Below are 18,737 nucleotides of genomic sequence, written 5' to 3' on the forward strand. Positions count from 1 at the left end.
AAGAGGGGAGGCTGTCATCATACTTGTCGGGTTTTTGTGATTGTTTGCACGCCTGGGCGGTCTTTTCATTGCTTTTGCAGCGAGTTCTAACGCTTGTAATGTCCTGAGCGCGGCATATCTGGGCACCCTCTTCCGTGGCTGCAGTGTTCACTGTACACTATTAGTATTGCACCTACACACCACCTAATATATGGTAAATCGACATATAGCCTCATGTGAACGGCGAGTGATCTTCGATGGGCAGCTGCGTCGTGGTGCTCGATACAGTAGACAGCTCTTCCGAGAGGCGCATTCAGGCCGACATCAGAACCTGCGATCATCAGCTCATATATGTGGTGACTGATCACGGCGCGCGTAGCGTCGCAGAGTGGTCGGTCATGGCGTGTGCAATGAGGAAGTTCGTGACGACCTCGGGAAATGAGGCTCGTGCGGCTAACCTAGCACGGCATAGGCGTTGAGCCCCACCTGCCACCGGCAGACAGGCCAGCATTGTGACTTCCCATCCGACATTCTGCATCATTTACACCGATATCTAGATCTCTACCATGTCAGACTCTACAGAGCAGCCGAAGAAGGAGAAGTTTGCGCCAAAACAACCCGTCGCACTGAACCCGCCGAAGGATGATGTCATTGAACGCGAATACCTTGCGAAGTGTGATGGTACGGCTTCGCAACGACTGGCTGGTGTTTGAGTGGCCAGGCACTGACCATCAGCAGGCACAAACGAGGGTCTACCCACTCTTGTCGCAATCAAGGTAACTATAGCTGCTTTTCCTCCATGTTGATCTCGTGCGCGCGCAGAAAAGGTTGACCATCATTAGGGTGACGTGTTCGATGTGAGCGGCAAGGAGACGTACGCGCCTGGGAAGGGCTATCACGGTTTGTCGCCCGAGATGCATCGTCAAGTCGTACCACAAACGACTAACTTATCGTCCCAGTGTTTGCCGGGAAAGAGCCCAACCGTGCCCTCGGCCTGTCTTCTCTCAAGCCCGAAGATTGCATATCGGACTACTCCGGACTTTCCGACAAAGAAAAACAGGTTCTCAATGATTGGCATACATTCTTCAGCAAGCGTTACAACATAGTCGGACGTTTGCCTCCTGACGGTGCCAATCTCTAGACGGCCCATGTCTCCAATCGTCGACTAGCACACGCCCTACCATTGGTTCGTGTAATGTAGCAGTTCAAAGCAACTAGGTTCTACTGAGTCAACTAAAAGGTGCTTTAAGTGTCACATGCGCTGCACTAAGAACGTGGAGAAGCAAATTGATGAGACCACAAAGCTTAGAAGCACACCGGATGCGCTACAATTAATCTGCGTCCGAGGAAGTGTACGGATTATAGTCGTACGATGATATCAAATCATGCTCAAGCTCTTTGATGGTATGGACTTACCGTGTTGCGCATGATGAGGTACAATAAGTGGTAGGGTGCCTGCTAGCCTGTCCAGATCCCCAACGAAACGACACAGCCAGCGATCGCTCTGCCTATGAACCTACCCAACTTCTACCCGTACAATTCCCATAGAAGTAGCACAGTTCCGCCGCTAAGATGGTGACTTCACCATCAAAGCAATGAGAGAGTGCACGACCTCTGCAGCGGCCAATACGGTGGTTTCGCCCGGGTTATCGTAAATGGGAGCCACTTCCACTATGACGAGTACATTCAGTCAAATTCTAGTGCTCTTACTGATGAGTCAAGGGGGTTTGGAAGATACGTACCAACATCTGCCCCGACGACGTCTAGTCCTTCGAGACCATCTAAAATGGACAAAAGCTCTCGTGTGCTCCATCCACCGACTTCGGCTGTTCCCGTAGCTATTCGTATGTGTCAATCACAATGTTACAAAGTGTTTCAGCAGTGGAAGTTAAAGCTGCTACATCGGAGATGATTGTCCTTGATCGTCCTTGATCGTCCTTGATATGTTTTGTGTGATGACTTACCAGGTGCGAATGCCGGATCGAGTACGTCTATATCGACGCTGATGTAGACCTTCGTTCCAGAGACGCGAGATTTCAGCTTGTCGATGATACCAGCTACACCCAATCGATCGATTGCCCTAGCCTTGACCATCTCAAAACCACATCGAAGGTCGTTCCGCACATCACCTTTCGGTCGCATCACAGGAGCTCGGATGCCCGCGTGTATACTAGTATTTCGGATCAAGCCTTCCTCATGAGCGATGTGCAAGAATGTTCCATGGTTGACACCACTATTGTACTGTTTCAGCGATATCCAAGGTGCGTTCTGATAGTTAGACTCACGCATAATGGGAGATACCTCCGCCTGTACTATGTCAGTCCTTGATCGGATCCGTGAATACTTCGGCTTACCTAGTACCTCTGGGTCCCATGTGTCTACGCAGCAGTCAGCGAAGCTCAACAAGGGGTGCCGCGAGCTTACCGATGTGACTGTCAAAGTGTATTACGCTCACTGGCCCCCAGTGACGATGAGTCGATCGAAGGGCCGATAACGTTGTAGTATGATCGCCACCTAGCGTCACAATCTTTGGTGTCGTGCGCTCGCTTGAGTTGGTCGCTCTTGAGGACACGATCTTGGCGATGGTTGTCAGACATTTGAACCAGTCATTCCGTGCGTTCACAAACCTTGTGCGTCTTATCAAGCTGCTTCAAGGCCGCAGTGTTATCCTTCCAGATACGTTAGCTATGGTCCTCCTTGGTCGTTCCATCAATGTTTTACCAAAAACGTTAAGGGAGCATCGCCGCAGTCGATAACTTTTGCCCAATCCACGAAGACGTTTTCGCCTAAGCCCAGTCAGTCAGTACATTGCGATGTCGCTTCATCACAACCATTAGAGCCTCTCGATGCAATGCTGGCTTCATGCAGGAGCGAACGGAGCAGTATCATCAAGATAGCAAGAAGCTGCAACCAAGATCAGAGTACACAGGACAAATTCCAGCGCACCCATGGACGCCTCGAGAACACAACTTGCCAAGATGACGTGGTGTAACAAGTGCCGTTCCTTGTTGCTTCGTTTTGAACAACGTACCAAGTCTGCGCTTGCGGGATGAACGCCCATACGCGCATCCTCATCGTAATACAACATACCTGTGTATATTGACCAAGCAGCGTCTGGCGATATCCGGCTTGAGCCCTGCCGAATGCCACCCGGACCGAAGCGCGCTCCAGGCCGTGCCGTGACTCCCTGCCGGTTGTTAAACTTGGCCCTTGCGATGCACCCAACTCCGATGCGCAGTCTCGCGCACACAATGTACATGACCTACAGTGTCAAACGGCGCACCAAGAATTGCGATGTCGAATGGCTCCACATCTTGGCCTTCTGGTGCTAAACAGTGCACATATGGCAGATTGGCGTATGTCATCAACCCTGCAAACTTTCCTTGGGTGATGTCCATTTCAAGGTTGCCATGAGCGATAATCTGCTGCGACGAATAACCAGAAATTGGTGGAAAAGTAACATCGCGAGCGCTTGCGAGGAGCTTGAAAGAGGATGCCAGAAACAACAACGATTTAGGTGCCATCATGAACAGGACAGATCGGAAAACAAGGAGGAAGCGAGCAAAGCTGTCTGATTTACCAACGTACATAAGTATTGTGCTTATCTCCATTGCGAGCCGGTGATGATGCGAACCGTCGCCTTAAGCCTCAAATGGCAGGTGCAGCCGATCGTGCCCCTCGATCCGCCTGCAACGGCTGCTAGTCTACTACCACTTCCAGAAAACGCAGACGGCCCATCAGACCTCGCTCGCGGAACTCTTCTTTTCCAAGGAAGTCACTCAAAGACTTCCAGTCTGTCTTCGTTCTCGGTGCCGTCTCTAGGACCAATGAAGATGATGTCATGCAAGCATTGCCTCCAACTCCTCCGTAGAGGATCGCTCCCCATCTGCTCGTGGTCGGGTATCTCTTCCAGGCGCCACCAGTACTGGACCTTCTTCAACAGGTCCCTCTCAACCCCTTCTTCCCACAGGTTGACGCGCATTCCAATCCATTCTTCCCGAATAGCTTTAGACTTCAGCTGTTTCACGGTGTACCCTACGGGCGCAACGATGTCGTCTGAGCCGAATTCGAATTCGGATTGGTGCAAAGTACGAATGGTGTAGACACTTCTGCTCTTCGGTAACTTCGTTGTCCTTGGCCCTGACCCTGTCATGTGGTCACCGGAAAGGTCCGAGATAACAGCCGGAGACGATGCAGGTGCGTATACTGGTATGTTTCCCTGTTGTGCGTCTTGAAGATACTGTGCAATCCCATCACGACTCGTTGCCGCATAGGAAGGTGTTGATCGGCATATCTGCATGCAGTTTGGAGAGAAGAAAAGGCTTTTGCGCTCGATTTCTTCGGTGTGCCGGTACACATGGTAGTAATGCTTGATCTGAGCGACTGTGTCTACGGTGGACGGCTCGTAGTTTGCCATTATCAACGTGTGATTACTTTTCTAGAGGTCATATGCTCTTCTTATGAGCCATCGGACAACCTCAGATAATTTTAATCGTTACTGTGTTGCGTAGCGTCATGCACGAAGAGGTTGCCTCGATCGGCAAGGCCAAAGCTGACATCGTCTAAGCGCAAATTGCTCTGCACACCGATTGGTGAGTTTGACGTCTATGAATGTCATGCTGAGATGTTGAGGAGATGAATCATCATATTTGTACTTAATGCACATGCTTTCGTTGGCTAGGTCCAAACCATAAGTACAGTCCAATGTTTAAAGCCAGTAACTAGCTGATTATAGCCGTTACTTCACACTCATACAGCAGTTCCTTCTTCGCCAAACTTGCAACACCGACAACTGTGTCAGGTGGTCTATGCCCGCCCGCCTCCCTATCCATATATTCAATCCAGATATCTCCCCAGCCGCGATCTACAACATCCTTTCGATCCTGCTCTGGGTTGCCGGTATCTTTGACGATGTAATGTCGAACATGCACCTGAATTACATCGAAGTTAGTGACATGGCCAGCACTGCCTTGAAAGGTGATTGATCAAGATTCAAAGCATACAATATCTCGTGGTGTCGCTCCAGCGGCGGCCAAGCACTTGTGAATGCTATCGTAGGCACCCTTTGCTTGCTCTTTAATGTCGGAGGGGATGGTATGGTCTTTTTGAAGGCCAGTTTGACCAGCAAGGGTGACCAATTTGGATGTCGGCACTATTGGAGTGATGCAGACTTGGTTGTACGTTGGGGGAGGTTCCGGTACGTTCTCCGGGTTAAAGGCATGAGGCTTATTAGATGACATGATTGAAGTCAAGATAAAATTGGAGCAAGGATACTTGTTGATGTTTTCTATATGTTCTTTACTCGAGTCTTACGATAGTATCTCGGCATGAGGGGCATTTTCGCGTGCACTTGCCGCACCTAGTAGTCAAACATGTGGGCCTCACTGGTGTTGAAGCATGGGCCATGGTGACATCACCGACTTTCGTCACGCGAATCCACTTTCAGCACGCAAACAGGACGCGATAAACCTCACACCACTGCACACAGCCCGGCTAGCTGATTAAACATTACCACATCATTGGGTCGCAGTGGAGTACTTCATTGACGGATGATAATATCCCACCTGCAACCGGGCGAATGAGATGCAGGCCAACACGCGCCTGCCTCCGTACGAATGCGGGGAAAGCTCCAGCGGCGAGAGCGTTAAAGCCGTATGCTTGTGACGGTTCGCGCAACCTCAGCTTACACCCCTTTCTTTGACAGACACTGCTTGTATCATGGCGTCTGGCTGGTTCAACTCATCGTCGAGCGACCCAACGCGTCCTCCGGACGTTCGCGTTCAAGTTGGCGAACAAAAACCTCACGACTTCTACCTGCAGCCTGGCTCGGGGAGCAGTTCAAGATCCGCCACCAACCGCTCAGCAGCCTCAGTGCCTGCGGCTTATGTGGATACGACTCATTCCAAGGTCCATGTTCACAATGCTTCACTTTTCGATGTAGGCATCCTGAAAGACACACTTATCCCTTCACTCACCCTGCATTCTGGCTTGGCTATCATTGCGTACGGAGCTGCACGATACACAAACCGCGTTGAAGCCAAGGACTGGCTCTGGCCCAGTGGTCAGGTTGTGAACGCCTGGTGGTCTGCCGTTGGACGCCGTCTCGCTCAAGGCTACACCGTTTCGCAGGCATTCAGTCGTCTGTCATGGCACGAGCGTGTTATTTTGACGGGTGTTACACTATGGGGAGGACGTCTCTTCTACCGCATCGTCAACCGTTCGATTCAACGAGGTGATGACGACCCACGATATGCCGAAGTCAAGAAGGAGGAGGGCTTCTGGAACAGCGCTTTATTCAAAGTCTTCATACCCGAGGCTTTCTTTCAGATGCTCATCAGCCTCCCATTCACCGCGCCGTTCCGACACGAGGGTGCCGTCATGACAGGCTACCATCCCTTTGTCCAGATGTTTGCTGTCGGACTCTTCTCTTCAGGTTTGGCCATGGAGACACTTGCAGACTACCAGCTGGACCAATTCAAGGCCGAAGGCAATAAGGGCATCATGCGCGAAGGAGTATGGAGCATCGTCCGCAACCCCAAGTATGTATCCCTGTTCCACATTTCATGTCACTCGCTAACGTCGTGTAGCTACCTTGGCGACGCCCTCGTACACATCTCCTTCATCGTCATGCTTTACGGCTCAGACATGCTCGCTCCTATCGAACTCCTAGGCCCTGCCGCAAATTACGCCTTCCTCCGCTTCTTTGGGGGCGACGCCGAAAAAGAGAAACACCAAGAGCGCCGATACTCCGCATCTCACCCCGAGAAGTTCCGCGAATTGGAGAAATTCAGAGCGGATAAGAATGCTTTCTGGCCGAGCGTCGATGAGCTAAGTAACAAATGGTTGTGGACTGTTTTAGGTGTTGGGGGCCTGGGTATCGCCGTTGAGCAAACGCTTCGGGCGCTGCACTAGGTCTTGCCCTCTAAGGTTAATAATGTTTGCTCACAAAGCCACCCCATTTAAGGGCAAAATTGGACACCTATCTCTGCGAAGGACTGCTGTCTAAAAAAAAGAGCTAAGAAGGCTACATTGCCTGAACAATCTACAAACTCAAGATGTTAAGGCAAGGTAGAATTCGGGGCACCTGTCCAGTTTTTCCCTTGAATGGGGTGAAGCTGTCTATGCATTAGGCGCTTAGCGTTTCTGATTAAGGTTGTACGATATAGTTAGCTGGTTTAGTTCGGTTTCTTTACTGATATTTCAACTTGGTAGTCCCTACGCACGTTAGCATCAATGGCCCATCTCACAAACATTGTGATATTTTGCCAACAAATCTGTCGTTCCGTGACAAATGCATAAACAAGTTCGGGGTTTGCCCATCACAACGAGTATCTGATTTACCAAACAACATAAGCAAATCCACAAACCTGAGAGTAGTCTTAGTGGTACAGCTACCATTTTGTGTCTTCTTGTTATAACACTTGCGTCCATGTCCTATCATCACCGTTTGAGCTTTGCTACGCATCGACCGTAAGCGATGAACGAAATAGATCTCATAGGAGTCATCTTCGTAGCCATATTCGTTCCCCTGATCATAGCAATTGACACTCTCTGTCTTCGTTGACACTGCCATCTTCAACGCGGAGGAAAGGGTCGAAGGCAAACACGGCCATATACAGTGGATACGGACTTGTCTGGCTACACACTCCCGCCATTCGATCCAGCATATTACGATCCATGGTTCGAAAAGCCGTTTAAGAGTACATGCTACCAACACAAGATACGTACCTTCTAGGAGGCAAACAAAGGAACATAATATGCTGAGTGAGATGTACGATGGATTGGATATCACACCCGAGATGGCTAGACTGCGGAAGTGGGAGTGGATGGATGAGGGCTCATTGGACCTACCTAGATCGGCGTTTGACGGCTTGGATCTTACGCGTGAGCACATTGGAGGGCTGCGGGAAAGGGAGATGATGGCTCAAGCGAGCAGACCGAGGAGACCGAGGAGATCTTTTACTTTGTAGTCAGGATGGTATATGGCTTATGTGCAAGGCTTGCGACGCACTGGGTCGAACGGATGAAGTTACAAACCCTAATAGAGTGTGTTTCCAGAGGCGATGGTAACGGTCGAAAGCCTATCAAGGCCGGTTTGAGCTCTCGATGCGTTGTCAGTAAACGTTCATTGCAATCAGTGTAGCCATAGCTTGTCTAATATGGCCGTATTGAGGGCGCGCAGATACAATCTCACTGCATTTGCTTTGGGCTCTCCACCTTGTCTCATCTTATTTTCAAGTGTCAGGGTGCAAATCATCGATTTAGTCATGACCGAGAGAGACAGAGCAGGTATCATCTTCATGGCCGCATTTTTCTCATGCCTTGTCATTGGAATAGTGATGTGGTGCTGCTGTCACCATAGATCTTGACCATCTCGACCATCTCGACCATCTCGACCATCTCGACCACATCCGCGTTCCTATGGTTATACCTGGCCTGGACCGGGCGGCGGAGGATATCATGCGCCGTTCCATCCACAACCAATGATACCATTGTTAATCCCTATGCATGCTCATACCACTCATGCTCATCCGCCGCCAGCGCCTCAGTCACAGACCCACTCAATCACCTTTGCCGAAGGAGCAGCACGTGAAGCCGGATTACCGACATATGTGCAAGAGCGACTGCTGCCGCAAAACGGTGCTATGAGGCCAACGATATCGAACTCGACTTTGAAGTGGTCCGTAAATGGTCAGCCTTCGACGAATAAAGGAGGGCATAGTACAGATAGGAGACCTCGAACGGTATAAGATTGGCTTGGGGCGGGGCGATTCCCCTGATCAAGGGTGTATAAGCAGACTAGGGATATGCAAAGCAATAGTATGCAACACGTAAAGTACCGAACTTCTGGTGTTTTCTCAACTGCGGTTTAGAGCATGAATGTAAACTTCTTCCTCTCTTTTCTCATACTCCCACCCTCATCCAACGGTATACCGGCATACTCTGCAGTGCGACCACTATTCAGCTTGCGATTCTCTCTTATCAATACCCACCTCAATATTGCCGCGAGAATGCCGACGAGAAGCATGAATCCAGCACATACACTCATGCCTTTGACGTAATAAGGCCCGTCGTCGTCTGGAAAGATGCTCGTGCCAACCAGCGGGCCCATCTGACCAATGATGTTCAGGAGAGCCATGCCAGTTCCCTTCTTACTGTCGCTTTCTTGGTTGTTGAGTGTCCACGTGATGATAATTGTGATAGCACTGAAGAAGCCTGCGGCAGCAGGGTAGAGCGCGATGTAGCGGATGATGGTGTTGTCAGACTGTAGGTATCCGGAGATAGCAATAGTACCGTAACCGATCGTTGCCAGGACAGAGTGGAGCATGATGAACGTCGAGCGTGATTGTAATCGATCCGAGTAATATGCAGTCGTGAGGACGACAACGAAAGCGAAGAGGTATGGTGGAGCTGAAAGTCCTTGGGCCGTGATGGACTCCCAGCCCATATCTCGGATCACGGTCGGTAGGAACACGGGCATGGAACTGAAGGCAACATTACAAGAAAAGAACATGAGCGCTGTCAGGTAAGACTTCGGATCCTTTAGGGTCTGTAGTACTTCGTGGAAATCCACACGTCCTCTTCTTCGTCCACCCTGGTACTTCTCTTCTGGGTCTTCATCTTCGCTCTCCTTTTCTGACCTCAGCCTCATTACTGCAACCTCGCGCTGTCGGGGGCTTAGCCACTTCGCCAGTCCTGGTCCATCTGGTACAAAATCCCATGCCCAGACGGCAATCAACACGGAGGGAAACCCTTCGAGCAGGAAGAGTAGTCTCCAAGGACTAAGCGGGCCATGTTCACCGACTTTGGTGATGACGTAGGCCAGCGCACCGGCAAACGATGCTGAAAGAGGACTGGCGCTGATGAAGAGTCCAGTTCGAAAGGCAAGCTCGGAGCGGCGAAAGAAGAAGGATAAGTAGAAGGGTACGCCGGGTCCGAATGCCGCTTCGCTGATGCCAAGAAGGGCTCGCAGCACAAGGAGGAACCCGAAGGATGTCGCTACTGCCTGGAGTGACGCAACTATGCCCCAAGAAAGGATGCATAGAGATATGTAGATATGCGGCGGCACGATACGATAGCTATCAGAATTAGCGGTGCAGCTTTTGTAACTGGCGACCACCTACAGTAGTGTCATCCATTCGAAAAGAATGTATGTAATGTAGAACGCCCACAGTAACCACTCATACTGGGTGGAGCTGAGCTTCAGGTCGTCTGCCAGACCGGCAATACGCGCATTGCCAATGTCTACCAAATCCATCAGTAAGTGTCGCGGAGCCTACCAGACCTGCTTTGCGCACATCTGACGTACATGTCTCCCTCACGAGTATCTCAGGTGTAGAAAGTACTCACTCGACCGATCCAAGAAGCTCAACATGTACAACAAGGCCATGAACGCGACTAGCCGACGGTCAAGCTTCTTGAGCACTGTGCGATCCTCGTCTGGGGTATACAGTTCGTAGCTCTGCACGGAGTCCAACGAAGCGCGCCTCATACTAGGAAGGAAGCCCTCGTCTTCCTCTCCCAGCTCCTCTTTAGATACGGGTTCATCTCGTGGAGTAATCGTTCGTAGTTCGAAAGAATTTGGCTCGTGTATCATGGAGAGGCCATCGGAGGAACGTGAGGAGCGAGGAGAGGGCGTGAACTTGGGAGAGCTTTCGTCCGTGCCGTTGGATGCTGGTTCGTGCTGTGTGCGGCGGGAGGAGGATGGCATGCTTAGGTTTAATTGTCAGGAATGAGCCGCATTGGGGACTAGAAGATTACATCGAGAATAGGAGTAGGTAATCAAGGTACGAGCTCGTCATGGCTGACGAGTCGCGTAGATCGAATTGTCAAAGCTGTCTCCCTCGTGAGATGACGCGTAGAAGCCCGTGCGCTGCCTACCCCACAATCCAGGATACCGGTACCGCTTAACTGTCATGTCCTTCTGCACTTCACTTGATCACTTTGGCATATTGCCCCCGACACTTTGAAGACGGCTTTTCAACTCTACTCTAGCTACATCCATCTGAAGGCGTACTAAGAACGCATTGCGTATTACCAATCCCCTAGAAGCGATCTTGAAGTATGGGCATACTGTTTGCAGAACCACTCAATCGAAGCTGCTAGGGTCGGCCTCGTTATGCAGAAGGAAGCGTCCGTCCGACAATTCTTTTACATTGTAGTATCCCCGCAAAAGCGCCTCCTCCATACCGATCCCTTCGATCTTCATCCCCAACGTACGCAGTGGTTGTCTCAATGGCGGACCCCCGTAACGGTACAGTCCATTGACCTCCAAGGGGACGCCCGCTCCAGGAAGGTCATCCCAGTGATACATCTCTTTGGCGACTTTGATACACGCCTCCCGTTTCTCTGCGCTCCATCATGAAGGTAGAGTCCCTGCGATCTTCTCGGCGTTAGCGATATGCTCCAGGAGTCCTTGGAAGAGGTAACCTGTATTGTACTTGACACTGCCGTTCCTGTAAGAGTCGCGCGGGTCTACCATCGCACCGAGGGCACCGCGCTTTACTTCATACCAAGCACGGAAGCTCTCAATCAGAGGCTTGTAGGTTGTTGGCTCGTCTTTGTTCAGGAGGAGCTCGTCGAGTCACGTAGCTTTCTGCCCATAACCCCTTACTGCCGCATATTTATTGAGCCTATCGCTACCAGATTCGTGAAGTCCTCCGGGTACGCAGCTGAGGTGAGTGTTGTGCGGGTAGATGCGCGCGGGTAGATGCGCGCGGGCATTTGTTGTTCAGGCCAGTTCTCGTCCATATGATGACGGGGTTTGTTGCACCCCTCCTTGTGCATGCCTTTCCAGTGCGCTTTCTGACAGGCTCGAGAACAGTAACGGAGCTTTTTGCAGCTGCCGCAGCACTTGAGAGGGCTGATGGGATCTTCGACTTCATTGCACTTCGAGCATCGGAAAGGGCCTACGGAGAGTCAGTAAAATGACAAGATCGGGAAACAGCACCATCTCACCTAGGGCAGCCATGGTATCGTTCTGCAACTGGACCTCTTGTCTCGCCTATTCGAGCAAGCAAAGATGGTGGTGTGGCGAAGCTTAGGCGGGTGATGGATGGACGTATTTATATGTCCAGTGAGGATGAGAAGATTTGAGACAATGCCTGTGTCCGTAACCTATCAGGAAACGTGCAGATAATGTCAAGGTAGCAAACACCATACAAACACGCCTGCAGGTGACGCAATTTCTACACCTTTGCTGGAAGAGTGCTTTAGACAGAGTCATAGATGCGCTCTTTTGATGGCCCACTGTAATATTGAGGCTAGGACGGGAAGGCGCGCTCTGACCTTTTGTTGCAAATGGTGAAAGTCGGAAAGGTCAGGATCAGACAAGCGTTACCCAACCAACAATCGTTGCGGGTAAGAAAGAAAGTCACCAAAAAACTATATGCGAGACAAAAAGGTTAAAGTGGTCGCGAAAAAAGTGCATTCGTCGATCGACACGGATGTCGGTACTGGCCCATTGGTCCATGTCTGTCTATTTGGGCAATTGCCAGTCCTTGTAGCTCCACTTCTCCGACAAGTGGTATTTCTTCTGCTTGGCGTACGGAATCTGTCTTCTTGCTTCCACCTTGCCTTGAAGCATAAAGGTCCTGAAGCGATCCTTGAGCAGATTGCCCTCGGGCTTGAGAAGACGGAGAGAGTCGCGGAGCTCGTCTGGCAGGACGACTTCGAGCGGGGCCTCAGGTAGACTGTGATTTGTTAGTAGATGATCAATTTGTGAAATGTGGATAGGTACTTACGGTGCCTTGCCGAATTGCTTCTTCCTCAGCTCCAATTCTTCGCCATCGTCCTCCTCGTCCGCTAACTCTGCATTCCTCTGTTCAAGAGCTTGTTGCACAGCAGCTCTCGCCTTCTCCTTCTCCTCTACGCTCTTTGCTAATCTCTTGATCTCTTGGACCTGTTGCTCCTTGGCCTTCATCTTTGCTTCGTGGACCGCCTTTCTTTGCGCCTCCTTTCTCCTCTTGATCTTGTTCCGTTGTGACAGTGACTTCCTCTCTGGCCTCTTCTTCTTGGCTTGCTTATCTTCGTTGTCACTGAAGCCTTCCCACTCGCTCTCCCACACGCTCTCCTCGCCAGAGTCGGATTCCGTCTCAGCGGCCGCTCTCTCCATACGCTCGGCTTCTTCGCGGGCCTCTTGTAGGCGCTTCTTCTCAACTTCGACAATCTTGTCGGATTCGCGCATGAGCTCATTTTGCCAGTCTTCCAGCAGGGGGTTGTACGACTTTCCACCGGTAGGTTTGCGGACCGAGGGGATGGCCTTGCCGGTCTTTGCCTGCGAGATAGGTGCGTGCTTGAGGGTTTTCGGCTCGACCTTGGGCTTCTTCTTTTCTAGGTATGAGAAACGAGGGTCCTCTTTGACCTCTTGAACGGCCCATGGGTCATAGGCGGCATCGCCAGTCTGTACGACGTCCTTCTTGGTCTGCTCGCCTCCGTATGCAATCGCCCTCAACCTGTCGTACTCTTTGCCTGATACCTTTGCCTTCTTCCTCTTGCCATCGTCGGTGATTTCCGAGAGTCGCTTCCGGGTGGACACGGCGGGAACGGCAGAGCGCTTAGCGAGGATCTCGTCGACCTTGAGAGGCTTGTGTCGTTTGGCGACCTCTTTTTGGATCTCTGCAGATCCAAGGACATCGACGGCGAAAAGCTCGTCTGCGGTCTTTTCAGAGATGACACCACTGTAGAGGCGTCAGTATATGCATCGACTGTGTGTCGCAATTGGAACCTGCCCTTGAATGATCTGACCGCGCACATCCTCCAGGCCTGATTGAATCTCTGTGACATCGACGTTTTTGCGCCAAGCCTTCTTGCCTTTGCGGCTGGACTGCTTGTATTGCGCTGGCGCTGCTTCGGTGTCCGCCATGGTGTCTTATGGTTGCCGTGCTTGAAGTAGTTGTGGGGTTGCTGGTTGTCGCAAAAAGTTCGACCCAAAATTCCGACCAGCAAAGCGGCGCACGGGCTGGATCCACCCGGACCCCTGCTGCGCTCGGTAGTCGGTGTTGGCCGCCAGGGTGCCAGGCCTCCAGATTCGACCGACACTCCTATTCAAACACGACACCCCACCAAGACACACGGCCGGAATATTGCTTCTGATCCTCTGCGATAACACATTTCGAGACTTCTGATTTTCTCAAAATCTCCATCCTTCAGTCACAATGGCGCAGTCGGGCTACTCAAACCCGCTCAAGAAGTTCAAGTGAGCTGTCCTCCGCGGCGGAGACCAACTTCGTATACTAACCGGCTGTAGGCTCGTATTCCTGGGCGAACAAAGTGGTATGCATACTATCGCAGATATAGCAGTTTGCGACATGCGTGCTAATCTACGTTCGCAGTGGGCAAGACGTCTCTAATTACCCGCTTCATGTACGACTCGTTCGACAACACCTACCAAGCCACGATCGGCATCGACTTTCTAAGCAAGGTATGCTCACCGCAAAGCCGCCATAGATAGGGCAGTCCAGTTCAACATCTAACCTTCGTCCGCAGACCATGTACCTCGAAGATCGGACCGTCCGCCTGCAGCTCTGGGATACCGCCGGCCAGGAACGATTTCGCTCCCTGATTCCCTCGTACATTCGCGATTCTAGCGTAGCCGTGGTTGTATACGACATCACAAACAAGAAGACGTTTGAAAACACAAGAAAATGGGTAGACGATGTCAGAGGCGAGCGCGGCAACGATGTCATTATTGTGCTCGTGGGCAACAAGACCGACTTGAACGACAAGCGCGAGGTTACAACGGCCCAGGGTGAAGAGGAAGCCAAGAAGAACAACTTGATGTTTATCGAGACGAGCGCGAAGGTCGGACACAACGTAAAGGCACTGTTCAAGAGAATTGCGCAGGCGTTACCGGGCATGGAGGGCGAAGGCCAACAAGGGCAGAGTCAGAGTACGTCTCGTTGTACACATTGTTGCGGTGAACGCCACACTAATCTAAGATCCAGTGATCGACGTGAACATCAACCCCAGCCAGCCACCGCAAGAAAACTCGTGCTCATGTTAAACAAGACAAAGCCGTTTGGCAATCAACTTCGGTTCATTCGCTTGAGGGCGTACTGTAATTATTTGGGATGATGTTTTGCAAGTCTGAGAAAGTCATTGTCAGCAAGGCGTTCGGGCATGGGCCGCATGCATCTTAACGTCGGAAACGTAATCTGTAGTATACCAGTGCGTACCCATGCGTACCACTGCATGACGTCAATGGAGAGATGCCGAGTGCTGTTTGGATTGTATGCATTGGAAGCCCGCATCTATCCCAACGCCGCCCCAGCCAGATGAATCATGCTCAACCAGAACGCCGGCCGTAGAATTGACCGACTGCGCCGATGCTGATCCATATACAAGAATATTACAGGGGCCGTCATCAGATGGAGCGGGGTCCAAGAATGCTTGCTGAATTTATCGAAGTACTATCGTCGAAGTGTTTACTCGAGGTCGCCTGCCGAACCGGCCTCAGACGGCGTCTTGCTGCCGCCGACGGGGATTGACGTGTCAACTGCGATCATCTCGGCGAGGATGTCGAGGACGGGCTGTCGGGTGTTAGCGGGCCATGACCAATTCATAGCGAAGAGCAACAACGCACCTTGGGAACGGTCTTGTCGTAGATGTTGATCAATTCCCGCGGGTTAGGGTAGACCTTCAATGCGCGGTAGAAGCATAGCGCCGCCTCGACGTTATCCGCACCTGGCAAACAATTAGCACCACGTCCCACCAAAAGGTTCAAACTGGAGCCATACCCTTCTGCACCATTCCTTCTCCCTGCGCAACCTCCTGCATAAAGTATGCCTCCACCTCCTCGGGGTCCTTGGGGAAGCCCTCCTCGTTTGCCCGCTCTACCGCCTCTCGGATCGCCTTCTTCTGCTCGGCGCCCTGTGCCTCGGCCTCCTCCTTGGCCGCCCGCTCTGTTCGCTTCGACTCCTTCTTCAGCTGCTTGCGGAAGCCGGGGTCATTTCGTCGCTTGTAGTCGAAGTAGGCGGCGTATGCGAGAAGGCCTGTGACGATGGTGCCGGCGCTAATGGCCGCAATGGTCGATGGTTTTAACGACGAGTTGGACATGATGGTGGTGCGATTCGTGGGAGTGAAAAGCGCAATCAGGCGAGGAAGGAGCAGTTAGAGCCCTTGGAATTGGCGGCAGGTGATGGCGGTGATGTGGTGTGGTGTTTAACTTTTTCTCAGAGTTCAGGGAAGGCACGATTCACCAAAGTGGGCCCGAGCTCACACTCGAGACCGCGGCTCCACGCATGACGGGGCTCTCTGAGTACCTGTCAACATCAACGGACGCGGACTCATGGCTCAGCTGCCTTCGCTACCACTGACCACAACTCCACTCCCGCCCCATTCAACGCAGGAATTGGACACCTGTTAGCAGTAAATAACCTAGAAGCCTACGTTGCGCTGGGGTTTGGCTAGCTTTCGCTCTCATGCTAATGTAGACTGCAGGGCACCTGTCCAGTTTCATCCTTGTATAAAGTGCTCCGCTCCTACACCACGATAATCGGTGGATCTTGCAGGCAGGATGTCGGAAAAGCAAAAGGGCATCTCTCTCCGCAAGAAGCGGGGGGACAAGAGCAAGAAGAACGCACCGCCGCCCACCATCAGCGCGCCGCGACAGATTAGTGCGCCTATGCCCGCAGGCGTCGCTGCTGCTGCTTCACTCCCAGGCTCCGGGCGCCCTTCGAACGAATCCAGCCGATCGAGAACCAGACAGGATGGCCCTCCATCACAGACAAGACCGCAGCGGCCGGATAAGACGGCGGATCTCGTCAAGAGGAGGTACTCCCAGAAGATCACGACGCTCCCTAGCGACTTCGGAAATGGAGAGCCTATGCCGCAGATGCCACAAATGCCTGTTCAGTACAGAGAAAAGAGTCAGACGAGAGAGGGACGGCCGCCTGGAAGCTCCAATGGGCGGGTCCTGCAAGTCGACCCGCGCGCATTGCGGGACCCCAACCTGGAAGTAGAGCGATGTAAGGCCAACATATGGTGATTTAATCGGTTGCATGCTGACTCGCACAGATGTATCAACCATCCTCGCAGACGCCTCCGAAGCAGACATCAGCCGCTACCAGGACGAGCTGCGCAAGACAAAGCATCGTACATCCCTCGACCTCCAGCACAACGTATACCAAAACCGCACACAATTTATCAAGATTAGTAAAGAAGCAGAGAAGCTCAAGGGCGAGATGCGTACGCTTCGCCAGTTGATGTCTGACCTGACAACCACCTTGGAGCAAACAGCATCAGCTACGGGTGCGGCCAATGACACCGCGAGCTCGCGAAGAGCTAACCGAAGTTCGATCGGAGATCTCAATCAATTGCGCGCAGGCCAGCTACAGCAGCTGTACAGGGACGTTGAGGGTTCGCAGAAGTATCTACCACCTATACCCGGACGATATATTGTATGGAAGTCAACCAGATGGTTCGAGCTGGATTCTGCAACCCTCAAGGCAAGACGAAGAGTGAGACTACTGCTACTGAATGACCATCTCCTTATCGCATCCGAAAAAAAGGCACGCAACGATGTTCCTGGACAGCGTGATGGCAACAGAGCGAATATGGAGTTTACGGCCCAGCGATGCTTTCCTCTACAAGATACCCAAGTGATTAGGACTCCAGAAGAGCGCATCATCATACGCGCTGGCTCTGAATCTTTCACGTATGACACCAAGAAGGAAGACAGTGGTGATAAGTCTGCTTTCGTTGCTACCTTCCGCAAGACCAAGGATGACCTGCGCAAGAGCCAAGAAGCGGATGTGCAGGAGAAAGACCGAACGCAAGACTCCTACAGCCACCTTCTTTCGCGCGACCCTGCTTTCATGAACAGGACAGAGTTGTTGGACAATCTCTCAGACGGCATCAACAACGAACAAGTCAGTACTTTTGTTGACATTGACGGACAACAGCGCAATATCCGGTGGGTAGAAAGTCAACTAGACGATCTGGACATCGAGATCGCGCTTCAACATTTCCAGGAAGCAGTCCTGAAAGTGGACCGACTCAAGGCACTTGCAAAGAACATTAGAAGCAATGAGATGGCCAAGACAATCGTCACCTACAAGGTCAACGAGCGCGCTGCGAAGCTTGCGAATGTTCTGGTCAAGCACATGGTAGAGCACAACAACTGGTTCACCTCTGTCAGACAACACGTCAGCTGGGTAGTTCAACTAGGCTTCGAAGACCGCGCACGAGAAGCTTATCTAGAAGCACGCGGTAACCTGATCAGGACTCGCACGCGGTATGTCTTCATTCCATCAAAGTCCACATCACTCACTAACTCTTCCAGGCAATGCATATTCGAAGGCAATCTCCCAGACTACATCTTCCAGATCTCCTACATCTATTTCACCATCATCAAGAACACCGTCGACATGTATCAGAAGTGCTTCCCACAACAGCTCATGTCCGCGTGCGTCAAGTGGTCGAAAGAGCACATTGACCAGTTCAACATATTATTAAAAAGGCAGCTAAGTAGCGTGGATGAAGGTGGCAATGTGTGGAACGAGTGCTTGAGATTGGCACATGAACACGCAGAGATGCTAAGGGAGGTTGGATTGGATTTCACCGAGTTGGTCGGGAATGGAATTAGTGAGCAGGACGGCGAAGAAGAACAACCAGTAGGGTTGGGGGTTTCATAAGCGTTGGGAGTGCATTCGACAATGAAGTGCTACGCCTCGCAAACTTTCTCAATATGCTGTCGGCGTCTAGCCTCCATCGTCGCAGCAGCGTGGGCCTTCCTTTGTCAACCCCCGCCGCTACTA

General features: G+C 51.7%; 11 protein-coding genes across 11 annotated transcripts; 4 read left to right on the forward strand and 7 right to left on the reverse strand.

The window, feature by feature from the left end:
• Positions 1–545: 545 nt before the first annotated feature.
• Positions 546–1,120, forward strand: BKA58DRAFT_396980 (cytochrome b5-like heme/steroid binding domain-containing protein; the record flags this gene model as incomplete). The annotated part of the gene is made up of 4 exons (XM_046171395.1): positions 546–660; positions 718–755; positions 822–879; positions 939–1,120. The coding sequence occupies 4 exons, from the start codon at positions 546–548 to the stop codon at positions 1,118–1,120; spliced, it is 393 nt and encodes a 130-aa protein (XP_046031605.1).
• A 426-nt stretch (positions 1,121–1,546) lies between these two features.
• On the reverse strand, positions 1,547–3,503 carry BKA58DRAFT_407844 (arginase family-domain-containing protein; the record flags this gene model as incomplete). The annotated part of the gene is made up of 10 exons (XM_046172047.1): positions 1,547–1,650; positions 1,722–1,817; positions 1,944–2,212; positions 2,265–2,286; positions 2,334–2,357; positions 2,404–2,554; positions 2,607–2,648; positions 2,701–2,765; positions 3,070–3,166; positions 3,246–3,503. 10 exons carry the CDS (start codon positions 3,501–3,503, stop codon positions 1,547–1,549), a joined length of 1,128 nt encoding a protein of 375 aa, XP_046031606.1.
• Positions 3,504–3,672: 169 nt separating this feature from the next.
• Positions 3,673–4,680, reverse strand: BKA58DRAFT_23709 (uncharacterized protein). Its single transcript, XM_046166604.1, has one exon. It carries the CDS (start codon positions 4,394–4,396, stop codon positions 3,755–3,757), a length of 642 nt encoding a protein of 213 aa, XP_046031607.1. The 5' UTR covers positions 4,397–4,680; the 3' UTR covers positions 3,673–3,754.
• Positions 4,549–5,351, reverse strand: BKA58DRAFT_23712 (Endoribonuclease L-PSP/chorismate mutase-like protein). The gene is made up of 2 exons (XM_046166605.1): positions 4,983–5,351; positions 4,549–4,910 (listed from the first exon to the last, which is right to left on the reverse strand). Exons 1-2 carry the CDS (start codon positions 5,217–5,219, stop codon positions 4,701–4,703), a joined length of 447 nt encoding a protein of 148 aa, XP_046031608.1. The 5' UTR covers positions 5,220–5,351; the 3' UTR covers positions 4,549–4,700.
• Positions 5,352–5,433: 82 nt separating this feature from the next.
• On the forward strand, positions 5,434–7,297 carry BKA58DRAFT_464647 (uncharacterized protein). Its single transcript, XM_046174924.1, has 2 exons — positions 5,434–6,518; positions 6,567–7,297. The coding sequence occupies exons 1-2, from the start codon at positions 5,698–5,700 to the stop codon at positions 6,889–6,891; spliced, it is 1,146 nt and encodes a 381-aa protein (XP_046031609.1). The 5' UTR covers positions 5,434–5,697; the 3' UTR covers positions 6,892–7,297.
• Positions 7,298–8,848: 1,551 nt separating this feature from the next.
• BKA58DRAFT_396984 (major facilitator superfamily domain-containing protein) lies at positions 8,849–10,690 on the reverse strand (the record flags this gene model as incomplete). Its single annotated transcript, XM_046171396.1, has 3 exons — positions 8,849–10,058; positions 10,104–10,224; positions 10,330–10,690. 3 exons carry the CDS (start codon positions 10,688–10,690, stop codon positions 8,849–8,851), a joined length of 1,692 nt encoding a protein of 563 aa, XP_046031610.1.
• A 648-nt stretch (positions 10,691–11,338) lies between these two features.
• Positions 11,339–12,205, reverse strand: BKA58DRAFT_464649 (uncharacterized protein; the record flags this gene model as incomplete). Its single annotated transcript, XM_046174925.1, has 3 exons — positions 11,938–12,205; positions 11,623–11,888; positions 11,339–11,554 (listed from the first exon to the last, which is right to left on the reverse strand). Exons 1-3 carry the CDS (start codon positions 11,948–11,950, stop codon positions 11,339–11,341), a joined length of 495 nt encoding a protein of 164 aa, XP_046031611.1. The 5' UTR covers positions 11,951–12,205.
• Positions 12,206–12,389: 184 nt separating this feature from the next.
• On the reverse strand, positions 12,390–13,880 carry BKA58DRAFT_416634 (ribosome biogenesis protein Nop53/GLTSCR2). The gene is made up of 3 exons (XM_046172602.1): positions 13,710–13,880; positions 12,723–13,658; positions 12,390–12,671 (listed from the first exon to the last, which is right to left on the reverse strand). Exons 1-3 carry the CDS (start codon positions 13,841–13,843, stop codon positions 12,458–12,460), a joined length of 1,284 nt encoding a protein of 427 aa, XP_046031612.1. The 5' UTR covers positions 13,844–13,880; the 3' UTR covers positions 12,390–12,457.
• A 136-nt stretch (positions 13,881–14,016) lies between these two features.
• On the forward strand, positions 14,017–14,983 carry BKA58DRAFT_464651 (ras family-domain-containing protein; the record flags this gene model as incomplete). The annotated part of the gene is made up of 5 exons (XM_046174926.1): positions 14,017–14,176; positions 14,228–14,253; positions 14,313–14,401; positions 14,467–14,869; positions 14,925–14,983. Exons 1-5 carry the CDS (start codon positions 14,136–14,138, stop codon positions 14,981–14,983), a joined length of 618 nt encoding a protein of 205 aa, XP_046031613.1. The 5' UTR covers positions 14,017–14,135.
• A 421-nt stretch (positions 14,984–15,404) lies between these two features.
• BKA58DRAFT_434489 (mitochondrial import receptor subunit tom-20) lies at positions 15,405–16,035 on the reverse strand (the record flags this gene model as incomplete). Its single annotated transcript, XM_046173268.1, has 3 exons — positions 15,405–15,509; positions 15,563–15,663; positions 15,717–16,035. 3 exons carry the CDS (start codon positions 16,033–16,035, stop codon positions 15,405–15,407), a joined length of 525 nt encoding a protein of 174 aa, XP_046031614.1.
• A 460-nt stretch (positions 16,036–16,495) lies between these two features.
• BKA58DRAFT_407850 (Cullin repeat-like-containing domain protein) lies at positions 16,496–18,614 on the forward strand (the record flags this gene model as incomplete). Its single annotated transcript, XM_046172048.1, has 3 exons — positions 16,496–16,946; positions 16,996–18,214; positions 18,263–18,614. The coding sequence occupies 3 exons, from the start codon at positions 16,496–16,498 to the stop codon at positions 18,612–18,614; spliced, it is 2,022 nt and encodes a 673-aa protein (XP_046031615.1).
• Positions 18,615–18,737: the final 123 nt, after the last annotated feature.

The sequence above is a fragment of the Alternaria rosae genome (assembly GCF_020736505.1).
Source record: "Alternaria rosae strain MPI-PUGE-AT-0040 chromosome Unknown BKA58scaffold_1, whole genome shotgun sequence".
Taxonomy (NCBI): domain Eukaryota; kingdom Fungi; phylum Ascomycota; class Dothideomycetes; order Pleosporales; family Pleosporaceae; genus Alternaria; species Alternaria rosae.